The sequence below is a fragment of the Alexandromys fortis genome, unplaced genomic scaffold (assembly GCF_014885135.2).
Source record: "Alexandromys fortis isolate MF-2015 unplaced genomic scaffold, M_Fortis_MF-2015_v1.1 scaffold_8_9099976_23576923, whole genome shotgun sequence".
Taxonomy (NCBI): domain Eukaryota; kingdom Metazoa; phylum Chordata; class Mammalia; order Rodentia; family Cricetidae; genus Alexandromys; species Alexandromys fortis.
In genome coordinates, this window is record NW_026067899.1 from 3865595 (window position 1) to 3890996 (window position 25402).

At 44.4% G+C, this 25402-nt stretch overlaps 1 protein-coding gene across 3 annotated transcripts in view; it reads right to left on the reverse strand.

Moving 5' to 3' along the window:
* Nostrin (nitric oxide synthase trafficking) overlaps positions 1-23627 on the reverse strand; it is a 55205-nt gene extending 31578 nt beyond the window's left edge. The window contains exons 1-5 of one of the 3 annotated variants that reach the window (XM_050122920.1): positions 23478-23627; positions 14283-14368; positions 4660-4743; positions 1830-1892; positions 1512-1593 (exon numbers count right to left, since the gene is read on the reverse strand). In XM_050122920.1, coding sequence (XP_049978877.1) covers positions 1512-1593; positions 1830-1892; positions 4660-4743; positions 14283-14368; positions 23478-23504 — 342 coding nt within the window. In that variant the 5' untranslated portion in view covers positions 23505-23627. Of the gene's footprint in view, positions 1-1511; positions 1594-1829; positions 1893-4659; positions 4758-14282; positions 14369-23477 lie in introns of those variants that run through there. The other 2 variants (XM_050122931.1, XM_050122939.1) reach the window with 2 other exon arrangements.
* Between the last annotated feature and the right edge of the window lie 1775 nt (positions 23628-25402).

A 25402-nucleotide genomic window follows, 5' to 3' on the forward strand; every position in this document is an offset into this window, starting at 1 on the left:
ATTTGTGATGGTTTGGAGCCTTGTATGGATCTGAGTCTGGGGTGCTTTGAAGGAGAATGGCCCCGTAGGCTCTTGCTTCTCGATGTCTGGTCCCTAGTTGGTGGAATGTTTGAGTAGGCTTAGGTGGTGTGGCCTTATTGGAGGAGTGTCACTGGGAGTGAACTTTGAGATCTCAAAAGCCCAAGCTAGGCCCTGGCCTCTCTCTCTCTCTCTCCCTCCCTCCCTCTGAACAGGAGATAATGGGGACAGATGATTGGAGGATCATGATGTCAACTACTCAATGTGTTGTAATAAATTGTAATAACGTTAGTTAATTTATGGTATTAAATGTAATTATCTTATTATTAAGATAACAGTATGTAAAACATTTTTTGTTTGTTTTTCGAGACAGGATTTTTCTGTAGCCTTGGAGCCTGTCCTAGAACTAGCTCTTGTAGACCAGGTTGGCCTTGAACTCACAGAGATCTGTCTGCCTCTGCCTCCCAAGTGCTGGGATTAAAGGCATGTGCCACCACCACCCCGTGTAAAATATTTTATAATTAATGAAATATAGATTTGCTTTGAGTTTTCCTAAAGTTGCTGGCAAAAGTAGATGATTATATTTATTTCAAGTAAATTTTGTCATTTTCTATCTCTCTACTACCTTAGGTAGGACATCCATTCTGGTGGAACACAAGCATATATACACACAAACATCGATTCTATTTAATATGTTTATATTTCATTTATTTCCATTTCTCTTCCATCTGAGTTTTCCCAGTTCCTTTAGCTCTTTAGACTTATAACCAACTTGACCCCACCCTCCACCTCCAAGACTATCTTTTCCTTTTGCAAGGCTGGCCTGCTGAGCCTCAGGCACTTTGTTCCAGTGCTTGACCCTGATCCCACCTCAAGGGAGCACAGCAGCATTAACAGCTATGCTAGTTGTCTGGAAGCATTGTCTAAAGTGGCTAACCACTGTGATACGCTGAGAAGGAGTGGGGAGAACACAGTGAAATTGTCCTAGAAGAAAGGGTGCATGCTAAAGACAACCAGCTGTTCTTGATAGGCATGCCTAATGCCTCCCTTTAGTCTTAAGACTATTCGAGAGTTGTAGCTATTATTACCAAATCTCACTTTGGTAAGTAGAAAAGTATCTTTTGGAACAAATTATGCATATGAGACTTGGGTGGAGTTCAGTGATAGAGTTTACAAAATGGAAGAGACCATTTAAAAAGAACCAAAAAAATTGAAAATAACCTCAAATTTTACCATCTCAAAGTAATTCTTGTTAACATTTTGGGAAGGGTCTTCTAGCTAAGATCCTATTACTCATTAGATTTCTTTCATTTTGTGTTTTCATTTAATATTATATGTGGAACTTGCTAGTCTAGAAGGCACAGAGATTCACCTTCCTCTCCCTTACCAGAGTATTTTGCTTGTTTTTTAGGAACATTTTATTATGCCAGGGTTTGATTTATACCCAGCCTTAGAAGTCTTCCTTCTAAGAGGAAAGAGAAGCTCTGACTCACCGATTTTCTCTTCTTTTCTTGCATACTCAGGACCTGATGCGTTGGCTTTATTGCTTCCAACTCAATCGCTTTGCCAAGTTTTCTGGAAACAGAACATAAGGGTGCCCAGTCTCGTCCTGGGTTTCCATCCTCTGCCCGAATGCATTTCGGGGTAGATGAGTTGCAAGTCATAGCTAATCTATTTCGTGCAGGTCTGAAGTGGAATATTGGCCCCCGCCCACTCTAAATGTGTGACACCCCCCCTTCAGAGTAAGGGCAAAGGTGTGGGAGTGGGGTGGTGGAAATGGGTACGGGAGCAGCATTACGGGAAGCACTCACTGATGTAGGTCTGCCGCCGATTTCATGCTCTCTGAGGCCCAGGCCCAGGCAGTGCTGAGACAGCTAGAGACACAAATGGGGGGGGGGGCGGTGTCAATTACTAGTGAGCGCTGAGAAATCAAGCATTACAGTCCGCAAACTGCCTCCCCTCATAATCATTCCCTTGCTGGAGCTTCAATTTCTCCGTGAGATTAAATTCAGCCAGTATATTTATTTGCACCACAGACATTATACACACCGCTTTTTCCCACTTAGATTTTTCATCTTCTATTTTATCTATGCAGAAAATCAGGGAGCTAAAGTGGCCAAGGAAAGGAACAGGTGAGGGAGAGGAATTTAGAAGACCCTCACAGAAAAGCTTTTCAAGTCCCTCACTTTACAGATAAATAAACCAAGCCTTAGAGGATGTAAGTGACACGGGATTTGAGCCCAAGTCCCTGGCTCATTGTGCGTGCTGATCTTGGGGTTGGAGTCCAAATCCTGCACAGTCGTAAAAATACAGCCTCACATCTTTCCTGGTCCCGGAAGCAAAGGGAGGACAAGGAAGCCTGATGTTCTCTTCTCCCATAGCAGGGGGTCAAGCTCTTAGTTGTCTGTCAGGCGTCCTTGGAAGTCAGGACAAATAGTCTTAGTTAACTGCAGGGACAGAGCCCATGCCACTTTTGATGGAGAGGAAGGGAGGAAGGGGCATCCCTGCCCGGAGCAGAAGTGTGCCTCCTGTGGCCTAGTCCGCATCCTGCCCTGGGACAAAGGAAAACCAGACCAGAGGCCCGGGTTTCTGCAATCTAAACCTGCACCAGAGAGTGCCTACTGTGTGTTTCTAGTGCAGGAAACTGCAGGAAGGAGAAAACTAATCCACATTCACATGACAGGGGTCAGTGGTCGTGAGGGCATGAATGCAAACAGGAACAAGCGACTTGGGGTGTGCTGAAAATGTCTGACTTTTGTCGTGGTTAGTTAGGTAGTACACACATCTGTTAAACTGGATGAACCAAACCCTATACTTAAAATAACTGCTGCTGGATGAAGTGGCTCCTCATTCCCATAATCCCAAGCAACTGGAATGTGGAGGCAGGAGGGTCAGGTCATCTGAGTTGACATAAAGAATTTGCCATCAGCTTGGGCTACAGGCGACACTAACTCCAACAGCAAATGAGTGTTTACTATTTCGTGTAAATTAACCCAAATATAATTGTGTTTATTAAGGCTATGAGGAACATTCATTAAAGAGAACCTCCCAGGTGATTGCACAGCCGCTGGACAGCATGACAGGAAGTGCATCATGTGACCTCAGAGAGCCCAGAGCACAGGTCTGAAAGCGGACATCCCTGTCCCTGGTTTCCTTTGTGACCCTTGAAGTCTCACTCGGCTTTTCTGAGCCTCATCTAACTAATCTTATGAAATAAGACATTGGGATCTCTGTGTAAGCATCTAACACAGATTTTGACCTAAATTTTATCACTAAATACCACACTAGTGCTGGTTCGCTAGCCATTGTGAATGTGTCTGCCATTCTGAAGCTAAGGTTGCCATGGTGGGAACTGAAACATTAGGATCAAAATTAAAAGGCCATTCAGGGAGTTTCCCTCCTCATCCCATGGTCTGTTAAGCATGCTTGCATTACTGCATTTAATTCAGTAACTGTAGGGGATGGGTTTTATTTCTGTTTTTATGTTAGTATATTTATTATCATGATTTATGTTTCTTTCAAAAAAGGTCTTACACTACAGCCACATTGGCCTGAAATTCTCTGTGTAGCCTAATCTGGCATCAAACTCATGGCAATTCCCCTGCCTCAGCAGATTAACTTCAGCGCCACGGCATGTCAGCTTCATTTTCATCTTAAAGAGACATTTAGACAGAGGATGAGTTGTCCCAGGCCACTCACCTGAAAAGTAGTATAACTAGAGTTTAAACTGGGCTATCTAAGCAGAAGTCAGTCTAAACCCAACCACACTATTGCACAGACTCATTTGTAATCTACCAAGATATCACCCTAAAAATAAAAGTGGAACAAGAATCGGAGCAGTTTCAAAGCAACTTGCTATCATCACCATGGTGCCAAGGCAGGAGTGAGAAATTGGTCCTTTTTCCCCCTGAATTTTCCCTCTTTCATCATCAGCACTAGGACCCTCAGCAAGAACACTGCAAGTTCAGTCTCATCTACACACAGTAGTACAGAGGCAGCGTCATAGCAAGTTATCAATAATGGACAATTTTATTGTTGCAACATACTGTGTGCTTTCCTCACATGTCGAGTCCTCCACACAGTTTGCTTCATTTATTATTCAGGCTGCACACCACGCTACAACCCACATACACACTCAAATGCACAGATGAGCACGTCTGCTCCCTATACAGGAAGGCATGGAGGCACAGGGAGACTAAGATCCCTTGTCAAAAGTCACAGAACAGAGATGATACAGAATTTACGCTTCCTGCCTCTAAGACCTTCTGGCTTCACACATCTTCCCAGATGGCATTATCAAGCCAACGGTGGGCTCAGGAGCCATCAAGCCCCAGGATGAGTCAATGGACAGCTCATTAACTGCATGATGGGAGTTTTATTTCAGCTGTTCAGTCTCAAGTCCTCATCCGTAAGGAGGATAATCATAAGGACTTTCAAGGATTGTTGTGAGGATTAAATAGGAATAGCCACTAAGCATTTGAGGCAGAGCCTGGCCCAGAATAAATCCCCAAGATCTGGAAGCCATGCTTGGTAGGATTGTACCTGCCGTGCAAATGGGAAAAAGCTGAGAGTGAGGTTTTTTTTTTTTCATTTTTATTGTTTTACAAAGGATTTTTGCCTTCCCTTTGTCATCATACTTACTTTTTCTTTGTGCTCTGTAGTGCTTTGCTCAGCTTGGCTGCCAGTTTCTGAAGTCCTTTGGCGTAGTTGATCTCCAGGTTGGCCCTAGGAGCAGCGGACTTGTTATGTAGGATATACTGGTCAGAATTAGCAAGAGCACACTTAGACAAAGAAACACACATGGAGTGGGGGAGGGAGGTATAGATAGAAGGATTGCGCCTCCCTCAAGGAGTACTGAACCCCGGCATCTTGGTTACTTTTTTATTGTGTGATCTGACCAATGCAATGTCAACAGAGAAGGCTTCATTTTGGCCCACAGTTTGAGCATACAGTCCACGGTGGTAGGGGCATACTGCAGCTGATGGCACCGCGTCTGCAGTCACAAAGCAGATAGAGCGAACCCAGGTACTCAGCTAGTGTTCTCCTGTCTACTTGGTCCAGAACCCTAGCCTGTGAGATTGTGCAACGTGCGTTGGTCTCCTCACCTCAGTTAAACCCCTTTGACAACGCCATCATAGACACGCCCAGAGGAACATCTCCTGTGTGATTTTAGGTCCTGCCAGGTTGGCAATATTGACCACCACACACAGGCTATGTGAATGTGTCTTCTTTGGAACTAGGTTCTGTGAAGGAGATCAAGTTTAGACGAGGCCCAAACAGAATTTGATGTGTCCTTATAAACAGGGTGGGGAGGGAGAGGGGCACTGGACACAGAGATGGGCGTGTGTACGTGGGAAAAGACCCTATGAACATGAAAGCGGGAACCAGAGGAAGATCTACAAGCCAAGGCATTATCAGCAAATCTCCAGAAGCTGGGAGGGGACGTGCGACAGCATGAAGTGTCTTCATGAGGAAGAGGTATCTAGCAGGAACCAAACCCATCAAACCAATGAAGCCTTAATCTCATCAGAGCTCCGGTCTCCGGAGCTATTACACAGGGAGTCTCGTCCTTCACGCCACCCAGTCTCTGCCACTTCATTAGAATAAGCCTAGACGCCTGGTACAGCTACTAAGGTGCATAGTCATCACTAAACCCATCAGCTCGAAGTCCTAAGTAGAAGCTGGAAATAAAAAGATACGTATGGTTGAGAGCTGCGTGGTAGCTTCAGAGGGCGCCTGCTGCCTTTACATCCCAAGGAACTGATTAGAGGCAGGTGCCCGGCTCAAGCGCCATTATGGTAGAAACCTGAGGGCTCCTCCATTACTTTCTATGCAGGGCAAGGTAGCAGGAAATCATTGGTTCTTGGGGAGATCAAATTATCTCTTCTTAAAATTATTTTAGCACTTCCTCGTTAGAGGTCCATCTGTAGCTACAATGAGGTTATGTTCCTATTCACCCCACCTCCACACACACCCTCTTTTCCTTCTCCCCCCCCCATCTGCTCTTTCTTTCTAAAAGATGATTTCTATCCACTTCAAGTTTAAAAAAAATATATCTATTTGTTTGTACATGAGTGTGAGCACACCACAGTATACACTCAGCGCTCAGGGGGACCACTCGAAGGAGTCAGTTCTCTTCCTCCACTGTGTAGAGCCTGGGAATCAGAGTCAGGTCAACACCGAGCTTGTTGATGAGTGCCTTTATCCCTTGATATTACCGCTGATGAATGCATAGTTTTTGACTCACAGTACTAGACACAAAACAAATAGTAAATATTAATTATTTGAGGATGATGGTGGTAGTGGTGAGGATGATGATGGATTGTTAGGTATCCAGAGGGCAATAGCCCAGGGTGAAGAGTGCAGTCCTCTATGCTATTGTCTCCCCATAAGGACTTCTAAGCCAAGATGGGGATACTGACAGGGATAGCTTCTCCTTCACAATTCAATTTTACTTCTAGAATGTTCTCACAGGCTCTACAAAGGGACTCAGAGGCCAAGTGACAGAGGCAACTACCACAAGGAAATACTCCTTTCCTTAGCATTAGTAACGTCATTAGATTCATAGGGAAAGAAGGTGGGGTTTTGGTGTCAGGAGGAGGCTCTTTGCTTGATTGGCAGTTTCTAAGTCTGGCCGGCTCTGCTCCTGTACACCCACCTCTGTGCATTCTCTTTCTTCTTTCCCCACCCCCTCTCCACGATCTCAGGTTGACCTTGAACTTGATGTGTAGCTTGGGGTGACCTTGAATTCCTAATTTTCTTGCCTCAACCTCCTGGGTGCTGGGACTATAGGCACGTATCACATTAGCTAACTCTCCCAGGCTTTCTATCAAGAAGGTAGAGACCCACCTGAGGATGCTGGTTAGCCAAGCCTGAGGATGCTGGTTAGCCAAGCCGCGATTCCTTGCATTAGTATCAGTGTCAGGGCAAATCTGTGAGTCTCCAAATTAAAAAGCCGTCTCCCACACATGGCGATTATGTATCAAACAAATGCCCTCTGTACACTGAAGGGTGTCTATTTTGTGACTCCGCAGACACTTGACCTGCGCTCTGTTTATTCACAAAACAGCAACACCCACCCTTTATTGGGGCCGTTATGCTATGCAAGACACTATTATAAGCATTGTAGCTCTTTCCTCCAAAAAATTATTGCCTTTATTTAACATGGGGAGGGGGCACCACAGCACAGATTTGGAGGCCAGTGGACAGCTTGATGGATTTGCTTCTGTGATTTCACCGTGTGGGTCTGAGAAGCAAACTCAGGTTGTTAGACTTGGCAGCCTTCCCTTTACTCGCTGAGTCGTCTCTCTGGCTCATTTTTATTTGTGTTGAACCTACAATGACTTTTGTGATGTGGACACAATCTTTCTGACCATTTCCAGGAGGGAGCACCAGGCCTGGAGTTTGATTGGTTGCTCTGCCGAGGACACGTGAGAGGGAGGTGATACAGCTAGCTTCCAAATCTGAGCTACTTAACCACGCTCCTCCCCTGACTCAGATGTGGCTATTACCAGGGGAGTCAGACAAAAGCGCATTTTAAAACTTCTACTGCCACTCCAGTGTTAATTACGGCGTTGTGACTCACTGAAGCTCTCACGGTGTGGCCACTAGAAAGGCCACTGCCAGCTATCCCAGTGCACATGTTAAGACTCTCTGCTCCCGGGGCCTTTTCTGAGGCACTCATGTATTGTAAACTGGTTGGTGAGTGGGGAGTGGGGAGAATGATGATCTGGCTAAGAGGCAATGGAGGAGGACTATGATCTCAAACACCATCAGTTTACTTGTTGAGGCCAGGCTGAGTCGGACCCAGTGTCTCTGACCAGTCAAATCGTGTTCTTTATCTCTCTGCTTGCAACTTATTAATGAGCCCCAAGGACTTTAGAATCAGCCAAACAGAGCAGGCTGTATCCATCCACTTTTGCCTTCTGATTTCTAGAGCCCACCTGTGGCAACCCAAAAGGGGGCTGATCATCAGAAGGAACTGCAATGACAAACAGGGAGGAGGGGAAGGAGGACGTGATATGTATGGGATATTGTCCTTCAGGCCCTCAGTGGCTTTTACCTTAACAGATGTCCATGGCTAAATTCCTAGCCAATGACCAATTTCTTATCCAATGGCTGGATTTGTCATTCTCATGGGAAGTCATGTTCTAAGAGACAAATATAATGATGTCTGTCATTTTTGTAAGTCTGAATGATTGTGTGTGTGAATGGAAGCAAAGACTACCATGTGATGTATGTGTAAGTGGCACACATTGTGTGTGTGTATGTGTGTGTGTGTGTGTGCAGTGTGTTGTATGTATATGCAGGCATCCCAAAAGGATACCCTTCAATCTTTTCAGGCTATCTACCAAATATACTGGACGTTGGCATTTTATTGATGCAGCACAGAAACTGGTTTCATATTCTCTCTCTCTCTCTCTCTCTCTCTCTCTCTCTCTCTCTCTCTCTCTCCCTCTCCCTCTCTCTCCTTCCCCTCTCTTTTATCCCCCAGGACTAGGCTTCTCTGAGCATCTTCTCTGTAGACCAGACCAGCCTCGAACTCAGAGATCTGCCTACCATTGCCTCCCAAGTGCTGGGCGTGCACAACCACAGCCTGGCACCATCACCCACTCTTTTGAAGGGAGCTGCTTTATCACAATCCCCAGTCACAAAGCAATACATGTGCAAAAGGAATCCAGAGGGGCAGAGCTAAGCTCACCTCAGGTCTTGGAATTTTCTTTCTCTTGGGTAAAACAACCCAAGGAAGAAGACAGGAGGCACAGCGAACTCGATATTCTCCCCTTCTCCCATTGTTTCCTTCCACTCTACAGACATGATTTCTCACACGAATGAAGAAGGCTTGTCTAGGCCACGGCTTCTTCATGTGTGAAACTGATAGTGTGCATGTACATCCCATCTGCTGGGTATATACTTTAGCTCAAAATATTCCAGTGAATTTTAATGATTCTGAGCCAGGGAAACGACACTTTGACTTTCAACCCATTTACGTTTTAGTTTCCTCTCAGCCTGCAAAGCAAGTCGATATATTTTCATTGCTAGTCATGAGAACCAACCAATAAGTCAAGAACCAGCGTTTGACCTAGATCTTAAAATAAACCACGCCTTTGGCACGGCCGCAGGCTGTAAAATCCGTGCTCTCAGATCTGGTATTTTCAATGCAGCACAGGTTGAGCTGTGAGACTAGGTGGCTGTGTTCAGTTCAGAGGATCCCGCTGTAATAAACTTACGCAAAATAATTGTTTAAAGCCCTCTAGTTTCTTCTGTGCCTATAAAGAGCTCGTTGAAGCTGAATGAAGGTCTTCTCATGCTGAGGGAAGCAGACGACTGTGCCCTCCTCTGTAGGAATTAAGGATTTTAGTAATCTTAATAGATTGTTCCCATATTGTCTTCTACATCACAGTTTGAGCCAGAACCAACTTATAGCTGGGGTTGGGTAAATGGATGTTTTCCCTTCAAGTCTTATAATTTTTCCTTTAAAAGGTAGCCACAACTGTTCTTACAAACAAATTGTACGTAAAAGTTACCAGAGGCTGGGTGTCTGGTACATGCCCATAATCCCAGCACTGTATTGGGCTGGGAGAAGAGAAACAAACGTTAAGGCCAACCTAGTCTACATAGTGAGCTACAGTTCAGCCTGGGCTTCAAAGAGAGCAAGATTCAAGTTCAAATAAACTCCACCCACTTCCTAAAGGTCACCAAAGACCTTGGGTGACTGTCCTGCAACTGTGTAGTTCCCCTGTCTCACAAGAGCATCTGACTGGGAGTAGCGTGGATGGAGACAGAAATACAATCCACTCGCATCCTTCTTATTAAGATGCTCAAAGCTGCATCTTCCCAGAGGAACTGCTGTTCAAATCCAAGCAGAAATCTCTCAGCTTGCTAGCTGAGGCCCTGGCCTTCTCTCTAATGCATCTGTTATACGGAGAACTTGGATCAGAGAGTCCAGGATGTGGGGGATAAATGTATTTACTGGGCCATAACAAATTAAAAAAAAAAGTAGAAATGTATCAGGCAAATTGTGGGTGGGAGTTGGGGGAGAATAGAGACCTTTTACAACATTAGAAAGCAATTACCTGGCCTTGTCTCCTGGGTCATATGAGTTTGATTGTATTTGATTAGATAGGAGATGGGCAGCCCGCTGTCTTGCTAGGTAGTAAATTTTATACCCTCATTTGCCCCACCCGAGACTGCCCATTTAGAGTGAGGCACCAAGGTTTAATAATTAGACTCTAATAAAACATGACATCATAAGTTACTGGGTCAGGCTCCATGCGCTAGGGGTTTGATTGACCTAGTCTTGTTCTAGGTTACTATCCTGAAGCCCTGTAATTTCCACTGCGCACCAGGGTAGTTGGCTGAGCAGGGGGCTTCGAGTATGTTGGAAAGGAAGGGATAGGGATTGTAGGGATTGTTTTTATATTTTGGGTCTTTGTTATCTCCAAGGTATTTTCTATTGTGACCTTGATGCTGTTTTGTTTGTTTGTTTGTTTGTTTCTTTCTTTCTTTTTTTTTTTTTGAGACAGGGTTTTCCCTTGTAGCTTTGGAGCCTGTCCTGGAACTCACTCTGTAGACCAGGCTGGCCTCAAACTCACAGAGATCTACCCACCGTCTGCTTCCTCTGCTGGAATTAAAGGTGTGTGCCACCTCTGTCCAGCTGTGAGTTTGATCCTGCTGAAGATCCTACAGAGACTCCTTTAGGATGAAATTTGGACTTTATAGTATTTTGAAAAGAACTGGAGATTTAGACTTTCCCTCCTGCCTCTCTTTCCCCTCCCCATGATCCTTACCCTCCCTCTCCTTCTTACTGTGTCCCTTGTCCCAGCACCCCACATTATCCATTCAATGTGCCATTGTGTGGGAACATCCTCGCTTTCCGGGGCTGGCTCTCGTAAATCTACACTTCACGGGTCAGTGATTCATTGTGGGAGACCATCTTTAACTCAGGTCTCTGGTCTGAAACTTCCTTCCGGTCTCTGTGTGTGTAGTCAGCACCCATCTCTGCTGCAGCTCTTATTGCCTTTGTCTTATGAGGCTTTCCTACCTGTATCTAATGCAAATGCAATGTATCATTGATGTGTATGAAATACACCTGCACATTTAAGAGGAAACAGCCCTGGCCTTGTAGCTGAGGAAAGACACTTAAGGAAAGACAATTGTACCCCTCTCTTTGGTTAGCAAACGGTTGAAACAATGTACCTCGAAATTTCCCAAAGTCTTAGACTGGAAAAAGGAAAAGGCTGTGACCCTGGTACCCACCAGAAGGGGTGCTTGTCCCCTTGAAATAGAGTTTTAATTCAGACAATTCAGTTTGTTAGACCACAGTGCAGAACTAGAGCTGAGGCACTGATGGGCCAGGGGTGGGCATGACCACACCTTGACAGGAATGCTTAGTTACGTGTACCTCTAGCCAGAAGTAGAAACTTCCAGTTCAACCTCACGTCAGTCACCCTGGAGATGACCTTCTGGGTCACTGGATGTCCTTATTTGTATTCGCTCTCCTCAAAGTAGCCACGATGAAGAAATATCCTTTCTTTGCTTTTCACAGTTGCTTCTTTCTCCACCCCCACGTGTGTGTGTGTTTACTCAAGTGTGCCACCGTGTGTGTGTGTTTACTCAAGTGTGTGTGTGTGTGTGTGTGTGTGTGTGTGTGTGTGTGTGCAGCTTTCAGAAATCAATCCTCTCCTTCCAACTGTATGCTGGAGATGGAGTTCAGCTAGTTAGGTTCGGTGGTGAGCATTTTACCTGCTCAGCCACCTGACCAGCTCCGGTTTTGTTTTTGTTTGTTTGTTTTTGTTATTTTTGCTTTGTTTTGTTTTGCTTGAGCTACAACCTCATTACAACGCCTGGGTAGGCCTTGACCTTGCAATCCTCCTGCCACAGTCTCCCAAGCGCTAGGATTATAGGCAAGCACCACTGCCTTAAACAAGAGCCAGCCTTTAGTGGTTTATAGGATTAAGGGAAGTCACAGAACGAGGAAAGTGAAACTGAACTGGGCCAGGTGCACAGCAATCACTGTCCTTGTGGACTAGTTTTGTGGAGTCGGTTCAAGAACAGGAGGAAGAGGTAGCGACCTCCGAATCACTTCACTTGGCCCCATCCAGGGCTATGATACGGCATATATCTTTGCTAACTGATTCATAAGAATGTGGAGTAAACGTACACCATGAAGAAACATCCATACATTAATAAAGTATGTATGTCCACTAGAAGTGGTTCTCTGGATATGTATCCCTCAGGCTAGCTGCAAAACTGGACAGTTGAGCCAACCCAGGGGATCTGGCATCTTAAGTAGGAGGGGTCACTTCAAAGGAACAATTATCAGGAGCCAGTCAATAGCAAGTACCCCAGCAGTGGCATCTTGGTTGAGGGAAATAATTTGGCTGTTCCAGGTTAGCTTTACAAAATGTCTGTCACGTGGCCTTTCAGCATTATTTGAGGTCTTACTAAAGTGTTTATAGCCATTCTTCACATTTAATGCTATGCAGCTTTTGACTCAGACATGTGTTGCAGTTTTGGCCTACAGCATCCGATAGATATTCAGATCCTAAACCTGGTCCATCAGGAAGTAAAAACATGAAGAGAGCTATCTCCACTGCCCAAGGGTTCCACATTTTCTCCTTGAGGATGTGGAGATGGCGGTTTTCACATACTGAGAGGGTAGGTGGTGGTCTTGGCAAGGAACCCTGAGGGAAACACAGGGAGGAAGCCAGGGCTCTGGCTGTAGCAGAAAGTGAAGAACTGGGTTGACATCTAGAATGGAAGAGAGTGGTGAGACGGAGCCTTCTCGAGTCCTGTGAGTTCACCCTGGAGCCTCCTGTAGTTGTGGTCCATTTCGGCCTCCTGTCTTCACGGCTGTCTATCTGGCACTAATTCTGAACTCTTGGACACCAAATAATCAAGACCAATTGGCCGCTATCTCAGTCACCGGCATGGCTAATCAGTATATAATCCTTTCTGTTTTTCAGGGAGAAGAGACTTATCTAAGCAAAGAGTTGGATTTATAGAATAGTTAGCTGATCTTATTTAAAAACAATTTCCTTTGAGACTAATAAAAATCATTTCTCATAGAAGAAACATTGTCTTAGATTACCCCGCCTCCCATTCTCTCTTGGAAAATCAAAGCAGCTTGACTATTAGAATAGAAATATATCTCACTTAAACTTTTATTTTCTTTTTTATTCCATTTGACAAACTCGCGTTTTTCTTCATAAAAACGTCTTTAGAGCTCTCCCGGTCATTCATTGTTCTGATAAAACAAATGTGCTCTTTTGATATTGATTTGCTAATGAGGGATGCTCTTAACTCATCATCTTTTTTCTATATGACGCGTAAATAAAGTGTGCGTGCGTGTGTGGTGCTCCGGGGATTGAACCATGGTCTCACACCTGCTGCACAAGCACTCGATCCCAGAGCTCCATTGCCAGCTCCACAGTATTTTAAAGTTGAAACTGTTTCCCTTTAAAATGCAACAACCTCTCCTGAAAAAGTAGCTTTAGAATATTTACTATAGAGATAGTACCGTAGAGTCAAAGCCTAAATGCCCCCTTATAAGCCAACGTTTTCCTCTGGTTCTTTCATTTTAAGCAGTGCGTTCCCTGTCCTTTATTGCCTGAGTTAACTGTTCTCACTTTAGCATCATGGGCAGCTTTGTTTACAGTCACACTTGGTATTAAGAGGAGACACTAATATTAAAAATGGTGGCTTCTCATCCATCCATCCATCCATCCATCCACCCATCCATGCATGCATCTATCCATCCATCCACCCACCCATCCACCCACCCATCCATCCATCCATCCATCCATCCATCCATCCATCTATCCATTCTCTAGAAAATGACCAAAGAGATCAAAGACTTGGCTCTACGAAGCTCTTATCATACAACGGGTGAGACACAGCCCCTGTCTTTGTAGCATAAGAGAAAACATAAACGAATAATCGAGGCCAGTGTGAAAAGTACAATAATGGTCATACACATCAGATGTCAGAGTGGGCCCCCAGGAGCATGCTAAACTTAGTCTGAGGATAAGAGGCTTGCCTGGGTCTTCCTAGGCAGCAGCCCTCTGTGTGGCTTCCTGATCTTTATGGTGCCAGGTGATAAATGGGAGACGGAGCAGACTCATGATTCAACCCAATTTCTCCAGCACCAAAATCTAACACTGTGCTCTGGAAAGCGGTGCAGCTTCTAATCGCCCCTCCAGACATGTGGCTAGCTGCAGCCGCAGAGGAGGGATTGGTTGTTGCAAATGCACATTTTGTACCTTTGCTGAAGGACGGATGTGATCTGCTTGCAGAAATTCTCTCCATTTTGAGCCAACTCCTTCAGGCTCTTGTAGACTTTATTGTACTGGGAAAAAAAATGACAGGAAAATTATGAGCACCTCCATAGATAGCATACCCATAATTCAGAACGCTTCTGTCATGATGACTGTCACCGTAAAGGACTGTGTGGCTAAGGGGGGCACACAGTTTGGAATGATTTCTTTGTTTTTTTTTTTTTTTTTTTTGGTTTTTCGAGACAGGGTTTCTCTGTGGCTTTGGAGCCTGTCTTGGAACTAGCTCTGTAGACCAGGTTGGTCTCGAACTCACAGAGATCCGCCTGCCTCTGCCTCCCGAGTGCTGGGATTAAAGGCGTGAGCCACCACCGCCCGGCTTGGAATGATTTCTTAACTAAACATTAAGTATCCTCTGGCTGGCTATGAAAAAAGTCCAGGCAAATTTTTCCCAACCTGAAGCTGGCCTGTTTGTTTCTGTCTATCTCAGTTACTGTTCTATTGCTGTGAAGAAATACCGTGCCCAAAACTACTTAGAGAAGAAACCACTTAATTGGGAACTTGCTTACAGCTTCAGAGGGTGAATCCCTGACCATCATGGTGGGAAGCATGGCAGGAGGTAGGCAGGCATGGCCTGGGAGCAGAAGCTGAGCTTAAGTTCACAAGTAGGAGGGAGAGAGGGAGAGAGAGGGAGAGAGGGGGAGAGAGAGAGAGAGAGAGAGAGAGAGAGAGAGAGAGAGAGAGAGAGAGAGAGAGAGAGAGAGAGAGCGCCTGATATGGGATTTTGAAACCTCAAAACTTTACTCCCACACCTCAAAACTTTACTCCCACACCTCCAACAGGGCCACACTTCCTACCCCTTAAATACTTCACCAGCTGGAAACCAAACATTGAAATGCAGGAGCCTATGGGGCCACTCTCATTCAGACCACACACTGTCCTATCAGACACAAGCAACCCAACAGAATCTAGTTTTGGAATTTGGTTCTCTGGTGTGGGACGGCTAAAAGCATACTCTACAGGACACCACATCACCACCGTGTTGTTCCCCCGAACTGTGCACGCGACAAGCCCACAGGACGAGTTGTCTAAAAGGATTGAAATTGAAACTGAAAACACTTAAAGAGCCAAAACTTTTTGAGTTCTGATTTAGTGCTATAAACAGAAAATTTCACGCTTGATTTAAATGATGAGTCTCAGTCAAAACACAGGCATGATAGAAATCTTGTGTGAGATCATCTCCAGGCTTTGCGTATAGAGTTATGGGGAATATAAATGAATTTCGTGTTTAATTTTGGGTCCCATCCCTAAGATGTCTTATTATATATTCACAGAACTACAAAATCAGAAGAAGAAGAAGAAGAAGAAGAAGAAGAAGAAGAAGAAGAAGAAGAAGAAGAAGAAGAAGAAGAAGAAGAAGAAAAAGAAGAAAAAGAAGAAAAAGAAAAAGAAGAAGTTCTAACTCAAATGCACTCTTAGCTTTCTGTACATTATGGAGCATTTTATGCTTCATAAAGATCATGGTCATATAGGAAGTAATGACACATACCTACACACTCATCTAAATTACAAAGACATCAAACTTCTAATCTGCTCTTTCTGAGCAACTGTTTTCTCATTTTCATAATTTCTTTGGTTATTCTTGGACATTTATTCTTCCTTATGAATATTTATCTAATTATGAGGTTTGGGTTTTTTTACACCCCTGTCAGAATACTAATCAAAACTGTATTATATGTGTGTTTATATGAATTGGAGGAAATTAACCTTTTAATATGGTATCTAGATTTCCCATCCAAGAACACAGTGAAAGTCTTTTTATCTGTTTAAATCTTAGTTCATGCCGATAAAACTTAATAAACCTGCAGCTCTTTTATTTGATTTATTTAGAAATAGCTCCTGGGATTAAGCTGTATATTCTTATCATTTCTCCTGTCTGCTTATAGCAAAGCAGAAACAAAGGCCCCACAAGGAACCCAGGGTCCACGGGCAAGCTAGATTTGGCTGCTTCCTTGCAGAGTGGGGTTTGAACCAACAGTGCCAACCCCCACCCCCACAAGAAGTCAGTCAATGTAATCTTTCTTAATGATAGTCTGCTGTTCTCATAGCTAGGGTGTTGCCCAATAGTCATCAGCTGCCCCCAACAGCTGATGAGAGCAGATGCAGACACCCACAGCCAAACACTCGGTGGAGCTTGGGATACTCAGAAGACACAGCAGAGGGAGAGGAAGGATTATAGGAGCAAGAGTTGGGAAAGTAAACCAAGAGAACACGGCCCATGAAATCATCTAAGCAGGGCTCACAGGGGCTCACAGAGACCGAAGCAGCCATCTTGGGGTCTAATGGGTCTGTGCTAGGCCCTCTGTATACACGCTGTGGTTGTTCAGTTTGGAGTTTTTGCGGGACTCCTAACATTGGGAGTGGGGGTGTCTCTGGCAGTCTTGCCTGCTCACGGAACCCTTTTCCTCCTACTGCTTTGCCTCGTCCAGCCTTGATGTGAGGGTTTGTGCCTGGTGTCACTGCATCTTCTTATGCCATGTTCAGTTAATATAACTAGGAGACCTGCTCTTTTCTGAAGGGAGATGGGGAAGCAGTGAATCTGGGGGGGAGAGAGAGGAGGTGGGGGGGGCTACTGGGAGGAGAGGAGGGAGGGGAGATTGCAGTGGGAATGCACTGCATAAGGGAAGAATAAAGACAAAGAAAGGAATGGGTGCATCAGATTCCATCACCTGAGGACAGCCTTCCCAGGCAGCCTTGCGGTGAGACTAGGAGACTGTGGAAGCATGGGAAGGATGGCTTCCCCATGGTTACTCTGAATAAGAAAATCACAGGACAAGTTTCTATACCCTGGACTGTTGGGGGTCATTGCAGTTTTTGATGTCTTGGGCCTTCAAAACCCTGTACGACATCTTTTACATTTTTTTCTTGGGAAAACTTTGGGAGGCCAGGACATTCTTAGGGGTTAGTACCTCATTGTCCTCAGGTCCAGCAATGGAGCTGTGTGGCAAAGCAGATTATCTGTCACCTTCTTCCCTTACAAATTTTTCATCTCAACTTAATTTTTTCCCTTAGATTTATTTAGTGTGTTATTTTAAATGTACGAATGTTTGGCCTTCAAACACGCACTATGTGCACACCTGGACTATGGAGGTCAGAATAGGGCATTGGAGCCTGGGGAACAGGAGTTCCAGAAGTTGTGTGTAGTGATATTTTATTTGTATCTTAATAAACATGCTTGCTTGAAGATCATAGCACAAAGCTAAGCCACTAGAGAGAGAGGCCAGGCAGTGGTGGCACACATCTCTAATCCCAGGACTCGGGAGACAGAAGCAGAAGGATCTCTGTGAGTTCACGGCTGCCCTAGGCTACATAAAGTCGATCCAGAAACAGATCCAGGTGGTGGTGGCTCACACTTTAATCCCGGTGTTTGGAGTCACATGCCTTTAATCCTAACACTAGGGAGGTGGATACAGAAGCAATGTGGCTGGGCGGAGGGAGGAATATAAAGGGGAGGGACAGGCACTGGAGTGTGGAGCCTGAGGTTTGGCTGAGACACATCAAAACTGAAGGTTTCCCCTTCAGTCTGAGCATTGGTAGAGGTAACAGGTCTCTCTAGTGGCTTATTGTTCTGCTCTGATTTTCAGCTTTAATCCCTATATCAGTCTCTGGGTTTTTATTATTCATGCTACAGTTGTGAGCCACCATGAAGGTGATGGGGACTGAACCCAGGTCCTCTGGAAGAACAGCTGGTGCCTTTACCTCTGAGCCATCTCTCTAGTCCCCAACTCAACTTGTAAGGAAGGAGGTTTCTCAAGTAAAGCACAGCTACGGCTTTTGTTGGTCCTTGAGTTATCGGCTGCAGGACTTGGGAGATGGTTAATTTACCATATTTTTTCATAGAAAGTATTTGTATTGGAACAAGTGGTAAATGGACAACGTTCTTCCAGACAGAGAAATGGCCAGTGGTTCTGCTGCCTCAGCCACTCTGGTCAGGTCATAGGTTGGAGGGATCCACGCCTCAAGCAAACCATTTCCTGAGTTCCATTGTGTCCAGGCAATACATCATATTGTCCTTAATTTAATGATCAGATAAAGAAGGATATTCTGTTTATAACAACATGGGGTAGAATCTTTATCTTTGACCTTATGTCCAATGTGCTGGAAACTCTGAAACATCCCTGATCCAGACTAAGATAAAGGAGACGTCTATAAATAAAAGAGATGCTAAGACTCTTTCTATCTACTCAGTTTAATTTTTTATTTAGAGCCAATGGTCTTGGACCTTTCATTGTGTAGCATTTATTCAAACTTGAACACAAACACTAACAAAATTTAAAGTAGACTTCCCTAAAAGTTAAAGAAGATCCAATGATTATCTACTTGTGTGTGTGTGTGTGTGTGTGTGTGTGTGTGTGTGTGATCAGAAAACCTCACTGTTTCTGCTCAGAGGCAGTGAAATCTCATCACCTTGACTAGTGAAATCTCATCACCTTGACTTTGGCTCCTCTGCGTCTGTCCTACTTCCCCTTCCCACCCACTCCCACTCATCAGAGGGGACTTTGAAGAGGTCCCATGGGACACACTATGAGAAGCACAGAAGCCCAACCTCTTACTTAGAGTTAAGACTCAAAGAGCTAAAGATGACCTCATTAGACTATGGGCAGACTTGTGATTAGAAATGTCAGGTAATTAAATCAGCTAGACGATCCATTGGAACCAAATGTCTGCAAATAGCTAATCAATATAATCAAACTAAACTTACTCAGAGAGCTGACATGCCGGTTCGAGAGGCATCGATGGCTTCCTAATATTATCAAGATGCAAAAAAGGATTCGTTCTGGAGAAAGGCATGTAGAAAATATTTGAACTGTCTTTTCCTACCCATTGAGATTTCATAGATCCCAACCCCACAACATCTGCATCCCAGGGAAGAACTCAATGCTGAGTTTATATCGCAACATGAATTTATTTGTACAAGCTCTCTCTCCCCTGGACTATTAATTCACAAGATAACATATTATGTTTTTTAAATTCCCTTTATAAATAATTAGTCTGTTTGTGGCCAGGATATTTAGGACATTTCTGAGACTTAAAAAAATATCTTTTCACTTTTGCACACAAAGGCATGTCCTATCCAGCACTAGGACAATGTCTCTGATGGACACTTGAAAGCAGATTCTGTTGTTTAAATGCTGCTATTACAAAGTAAACAAGAAAATAGTCCACCAAACAGCAAAGCAAAGCATAGTCGTCTAGGCCAGCAGCGTGTGGCATGACTAGGCCGTTGAAGTGTAAACATTATAAAATGCTGCTGTTGAACTTGGCCCAGTTGCTCTTTCTGACTTTACACGGTTCGAATGCTTCAAAGACTAAATTTAATTGTTCTAGGAAAAACTGTTATTACCCTGGATGCTCATACGGGCTTTTTAAAAGGCACATGATGGTGTGATGGTTAGGAGTTAAAGAAGCCGTGAGGCCTGACTTGAATTTGGCTGCATAAGTTTCTTGGTGCTCTTTCTGTGCCAGGCTGGGGCAACTGATTTCATGTGGGTCCTCACTCACTGGTGGTGATTGTTTCAAAACACTGCCCCTCAAATTAAGGCGTTACCTGTATTTATTAAAGATCTGTTTGGTATTTGAAGCTTTGTGGTAGGATTTCTTAAATCATAAGAAACAGTACTATGGAAACCGTACAGCCTACCATCTCCTCGTCTTTTACAGCGCTAAGACAAAGGCCTAAGAGATGTAGGATGCATGAAGGCACTATGGACTACACATTATCCACGCCGGACTCCACCTGCCCTTTCCTGTCTCTCAGAGGGGGAGAGGTTCCCAGGAGCCATGGACCTCAGTGCCCTTGGAGTCCGTGCCAGTCACAACTGGTGAGACAGGCTGAGCCAGCAAGCTGAGACGCTCAGGATGGCATGTGAACCAGGTTACCAGGATGAGGAGCAGCCTGGTCTTATTTTGGCAGCTGACTGTACAGGCGAATGGGCTGATGTAGGAGCCAGAGGCATGCTCTAACAGGCTCCTATTTGACTTCTTTGTGAGTACCTAAAATGCAAACATTTGGTGACAGCTTGAAACCTTTGCTCCATTTGGTCCCTACAGTCTTCTTAAGAGGAAGGGAGAAAGTGGTCATTTTTTTTTTCTTTCCTTCATTTTTTTGTTTTATTTTTTACGTGATTGAATCATTTCCTCTGGGAAGAACTTGATGCTATCAACTTCCTTGCTCATGGAGTTGAGGAAGATTTCTCGTGGCACAGTCTTAGGTGTCAGTGAGACACTCTCAGGCATCAAGCTTAGAGCCAACTCTTTTCCTTTCCAAGATCAGAACTTAAAAAAAAAAAAAAACTTAAGAAATAAGCTCTAACACCCTCACGATTATTTAAAAGCCCTACAGAGTACCTGCCGCTCTCCAGCTTCCTTTAGTGACAATCACTTGACAGCAGACTTGACCTGACTGCTGGAGGTTGAGGGGCCCCACGTAGCGGTTCTTTCTCTAACAGAAGCATGGCCCGAATGAGAGTTTCAAGGTTTTTTTTTTTTGTACCAAACCTGCTTTCAAAGTTCATTAAAGCATATCTCACTTAGAATATTATTTTCAAATGCAAAAAGGAAAACACCACAGGATTCCAAAGAAACGGGACTACATTGATATATATGTATATTTATAAAAATATTTTTTAAGCTTATGATATTAGGTGGATGTTTATATGCACGTGCTAAAAATAGCAAGTCTTATGAATTACCAAAGTATGTAAATAAGGCTGAGAATAAGCAATACTCTGACATCTACAATAACACTGTTATACAAAAAAAAATCTGTTTTTTTAATTGTTTATACAGTCCTAGATACTGTTAGTAGTAGTGGATACTCAAAATTGAAGAAAATTCTACATTTTAGTTAGAATCGTATAAATATAGATCTTTGCCCCATTTATTTGTTTGTTTGACTTTGCTCTTGACCCTCTGAGATGGATACTCAAATCCATCAGTGTGGACCAAGTTAAGAATTACAACTTAAAACCAGGAGGTAGTGGTGCACACTTTTAATTCCAGCACTCAAGGGGCAGAGGCAGGCAGATGCCTGTGAGTTCAAGACCAGCATGGTCTACAGAGCAAGTTCTAGGACAGGTTCCGAAGCGACAGAGAAACCCTGTCTCGAAAAACCAAGGGGGGATAAAGAGGTTTAATTGTGCTTTGTGCAAAGCTAGGGCCTTTTGGGATGGATATTTTGGTAGGTAGTGGGAGCTTTGGGGTCTCTATAAAAGGTGTTCTGTCCCAAAACATTCCTCTGAAATCCATGTCCTAGTTTTAGCATGTTCCCCACTGTAGAGCATTGTTCCCCCCAAGTACAAGCCGAGCTTGTACCAGGAAGTCAACTTGAACATTTGATAAAGATGGAACAATTGCAAATAAATAAATAAATACTCTGTGGCTTTAGAGAGTTTAGAAGTTCAGGCTGAAGGGATATCCGCCTCCTCTTGATTCCCGGATACCTTTGGTGGCAATGGGCCCATAGGCATCGCCTTCAGTCATGGGCAAGCACAAACATCCTCCGGCATGCTCAATATAGGGTAAGGCATCACCTAGCACCCCAGGAAGTAGAGCTTTGAACTGCCACAGAGGTGAGGGGTAGGCTGCCTTAGGGGCTGCTTAAAAGAAAACATTTGCCCCTAGTGCTGACTTGAAGATAAGTTTTGCTACCTACAAAAAAAAAAAAAGGGTAGACTTTCAATCCCTCTTTCTTTCTTTCTTTCTTTCTTTCTTTCTTTCTTTCTTTCTTTCTTTCTGTCTTTCCTCTTTTAAAAACTAAGTGCTCTTTCCTTCCTCTCTCTCCCTTTAAACTATTATATTATCTTCACATTCTTTCTAAATAATGGGTACCAGGTTTTTGCATCAATGTATCCCATCCCTGTCCCACCTTTCCACCCTGTACCAGGGAAAAACATCACCAGACATCCATAGTGAGACAGGAGATTTAAAAATGTCATAGGGAGCAAATTCAGAGAAAGAAGAATGGATTTCTCTCGAAGATTATCTTTAACCACCAATGCGGAGGAGACTGAGGATGGGGTGCAGTGGGGGGGCGGTCACTTAGCATCATCACGCAGGCACAACATTGGAAGGTTTCGTCATGAAGCATATCTTCTCGTGCTCACTGGGGATGGTGCTACAATCTACTAGACAGTTAGGCGGGTGCCTCACCAGTCACGTGATTCTTGAACTCAATTAGCATAGTAGCAGCTACAGTTCTCTCACTCCCAAGCCTGTGCTATCCTCACCCTTCGGTTGACACCCTTTGGTTAAACAAAAGGAAAGCAGGAGGCAGCAACCCTCTGCTGGTCTTAAGGCTTCTTTACAGACTCCCTCGCTTTACTGGCTTGTTTTTAGTAAAATATTTGAATGATTTTATTGACTTACAATGGCTACAGTTCCTGGCTTCTGAATTCACCAAATTCAGCTTCCCAGCAATGCTTACTGGGGTAAGACATTTGAAATTTCTCGATTACTTTGGTTTTGAGATAAATATATCTTCCCTTTATTCCTATTGCATTCCGTCTCCTAGGTCAAATCTCTGCCACTACTGCGGATGACCTTGTTGTGTCTTTGGACTTTTGATCAATTTTGTATTTGGGAGGAAGCTCTCAGGACTGGAGCAAGCACACTGGCGAACTGTCCACCAGGCTGACAGAAAGGGTGTCTGTTCTGTGTCCTGTAGGGCTTAAGATAGCAACTCTTAAATTGTTGGATTAAAAAGTGGGTTGGGATGAGGGACGGGGAGGCAATTCCTCCTTCCTTGATTTGATCTCTGAGCTAAAATACACTATAGATAGTCTGTGTACTCTCATATCTAGCCGACACGCAATGTTGGCACTGTTGGTGTGTGCCTTAATGCTACTTCTCAAGCAGCCCCGTCTGAATCAGACTCAGATGCGATACACTCATCCAAACCTTTCCCCATCAATTTGAGAATGAGAGACAGCTACGACTGCCACTTTTTTGAGAAAGCTCTATTTTAAACTTGACTGAAGAAAAACTACAGACTTTTTTTGTACCTTAGCCAACATCTAAACATGCCTAGTTTCTGATTGTCTCGAATTTCTCTGCCATTAAACACACACACACACACACACACACACACACACACACACACACACACCACACTTGTCTACTCACCGAGCAATCCGTCAGTGGGTCCCTCATGTCGAAATGCTCTTTGCTTTGTCTTTTAGCTACGCTACAGCATTCTGGACGCCTCAATCAATCAGATTGGGTGTGTTCTGGACTTCCGGGATTCAAAGGGCTTAGAGTACGTCAGGCCTTGTCAAACACACCAAGGAGGAAGTTCCAGCCCTGGACTTTCATCCAGTTTGTTTCCTGAAAAAGCAAAGCACAGCTTGGGGTCAAAAGAGCCCCTGGGAGGTGGTGAGAACCAGTTCAGCAAACACTCACAGGGCAGGACACTGAGGCCCTGAGGTGTAGCCTTGAGAAGAAGCCCAGAAGCTACGTGGTATTCTCCGTGATCTGGACGTCCAAAATGCTGGTGGGGGCTCACATTTTTCCAGCTGGCTGGTCCAGTCATGGCTTATCGTTTCTGTGTTTGGGAACTATACATGCTAGATAGGAGAAAAACGATAGCCATAGCTGCTTTTCATTCTCCAGATGATGGGAAAAGGTTTGAGGGAGTATATAGCATCCTACTGGGATCCAGATGGAGCTGTATAATGGTTTTCTCAACTTGACAAGATCTAGAATCATCTAAGAGACTAACCTCTGAACCTACCTGTGAAGGAGCTAACTGAGGTGAAAAGACCCACCCTAAATGTGGGCAGCATCCTCCCATGAGTTGGGTCCTACCCTAGAATAAAAACGAATGAGTGGAACACTAGCAAGTTAGCTCTCTGCGACCTGACTGCAGGTGCAATAGGACCGCCCCCCCCTTCCCTGCTGTGATGGACTGAATGGTACTTCAAACTACAGGGCCTAGATAAACCCTTCCTCCCTGCCTTTGTCAGGAATCTTGCTGCAGCATCGAGAACAGTAACTAATACCGGAGGTTAATTCCAGTAATGACAAATCTGCCCAGAGCCCTGACTTTAATATGTAAATTAATGACCCAGACCCCCCAACACACATATGATGTACCAAACCTCTATTTCTCCTGCCCCAAGCCACTCAGAGCTAGAATAAGCCTTATAGAACTGTTAACACTGAAGTGTCCAAAAGAGATTGTTAGGAAGCAAGCCATTCAGGAGCCACCTCTCCAGGCCTAATTGAACCCAGATCCCCATTCTCAGCCCAGCAGAACCAAGAGGCTAGGTGTTGGTCTGGACTCCAACTCCCAGCCTGCCAAGCGCTGATCCCTCCCACAGGGTATTTAGGCGGTGCCCAGAGATGAAACATGTGGTGTTGGGTTTGCCTGTGTGCCTTCCCTCTGTCTTCTCCCTGCCATGGCCCCTGCCACCCTGGCCACCTGGGAGTCCACCATCTATTAAACTCAGGCATTTAATTTGGCTTAATCTGGTCTAATTGGATTCCTTTGCGCTGGCGGAGAGGCTCTATTAGAAAATATTCCTAACATTCGGTTATCAATTTAAGCCTATGATTGGCCTTATCTTTCATTGCTCAAAAGGATGAACAGAGCTAGAAATCTCTTATCAGTGACTTATTTTATCACGGCTTTTCTACACCTTTTCTAGTTGGCAGGCCCTAGGCTTCTAATTGCCTATGGACTTGTGATGGTCATTTGCAAGGCGTGAGCAGCTTCGCTCTGACTTGTGGGCAGGCAAGTATGGAGCCACATTTGACAGTAGTAGCTCTGACCACAAAGTCCCCTCAAACACTCCTGGCAGCTTGTCTATGTCTGCCCAGCTGCCACCCCTCCATTCATCTGCCTCTTGGGTCCAGGCTCTCTAGAAGGTACCTGTTAACAGTGTAGGAGGAGACAGTAAAAGAGGTTTACAGGAGCCAAGAAATGAAGTCTGAGTCAGGAGACACCCTTCACATACCATCAAAATTCTCTCCATCGGTTCAGGCATCATTACTAGAGGTCACAGCCCTGGTAGCCATCAGGAGTCTGGACTTGTACAGAATATCTCAGC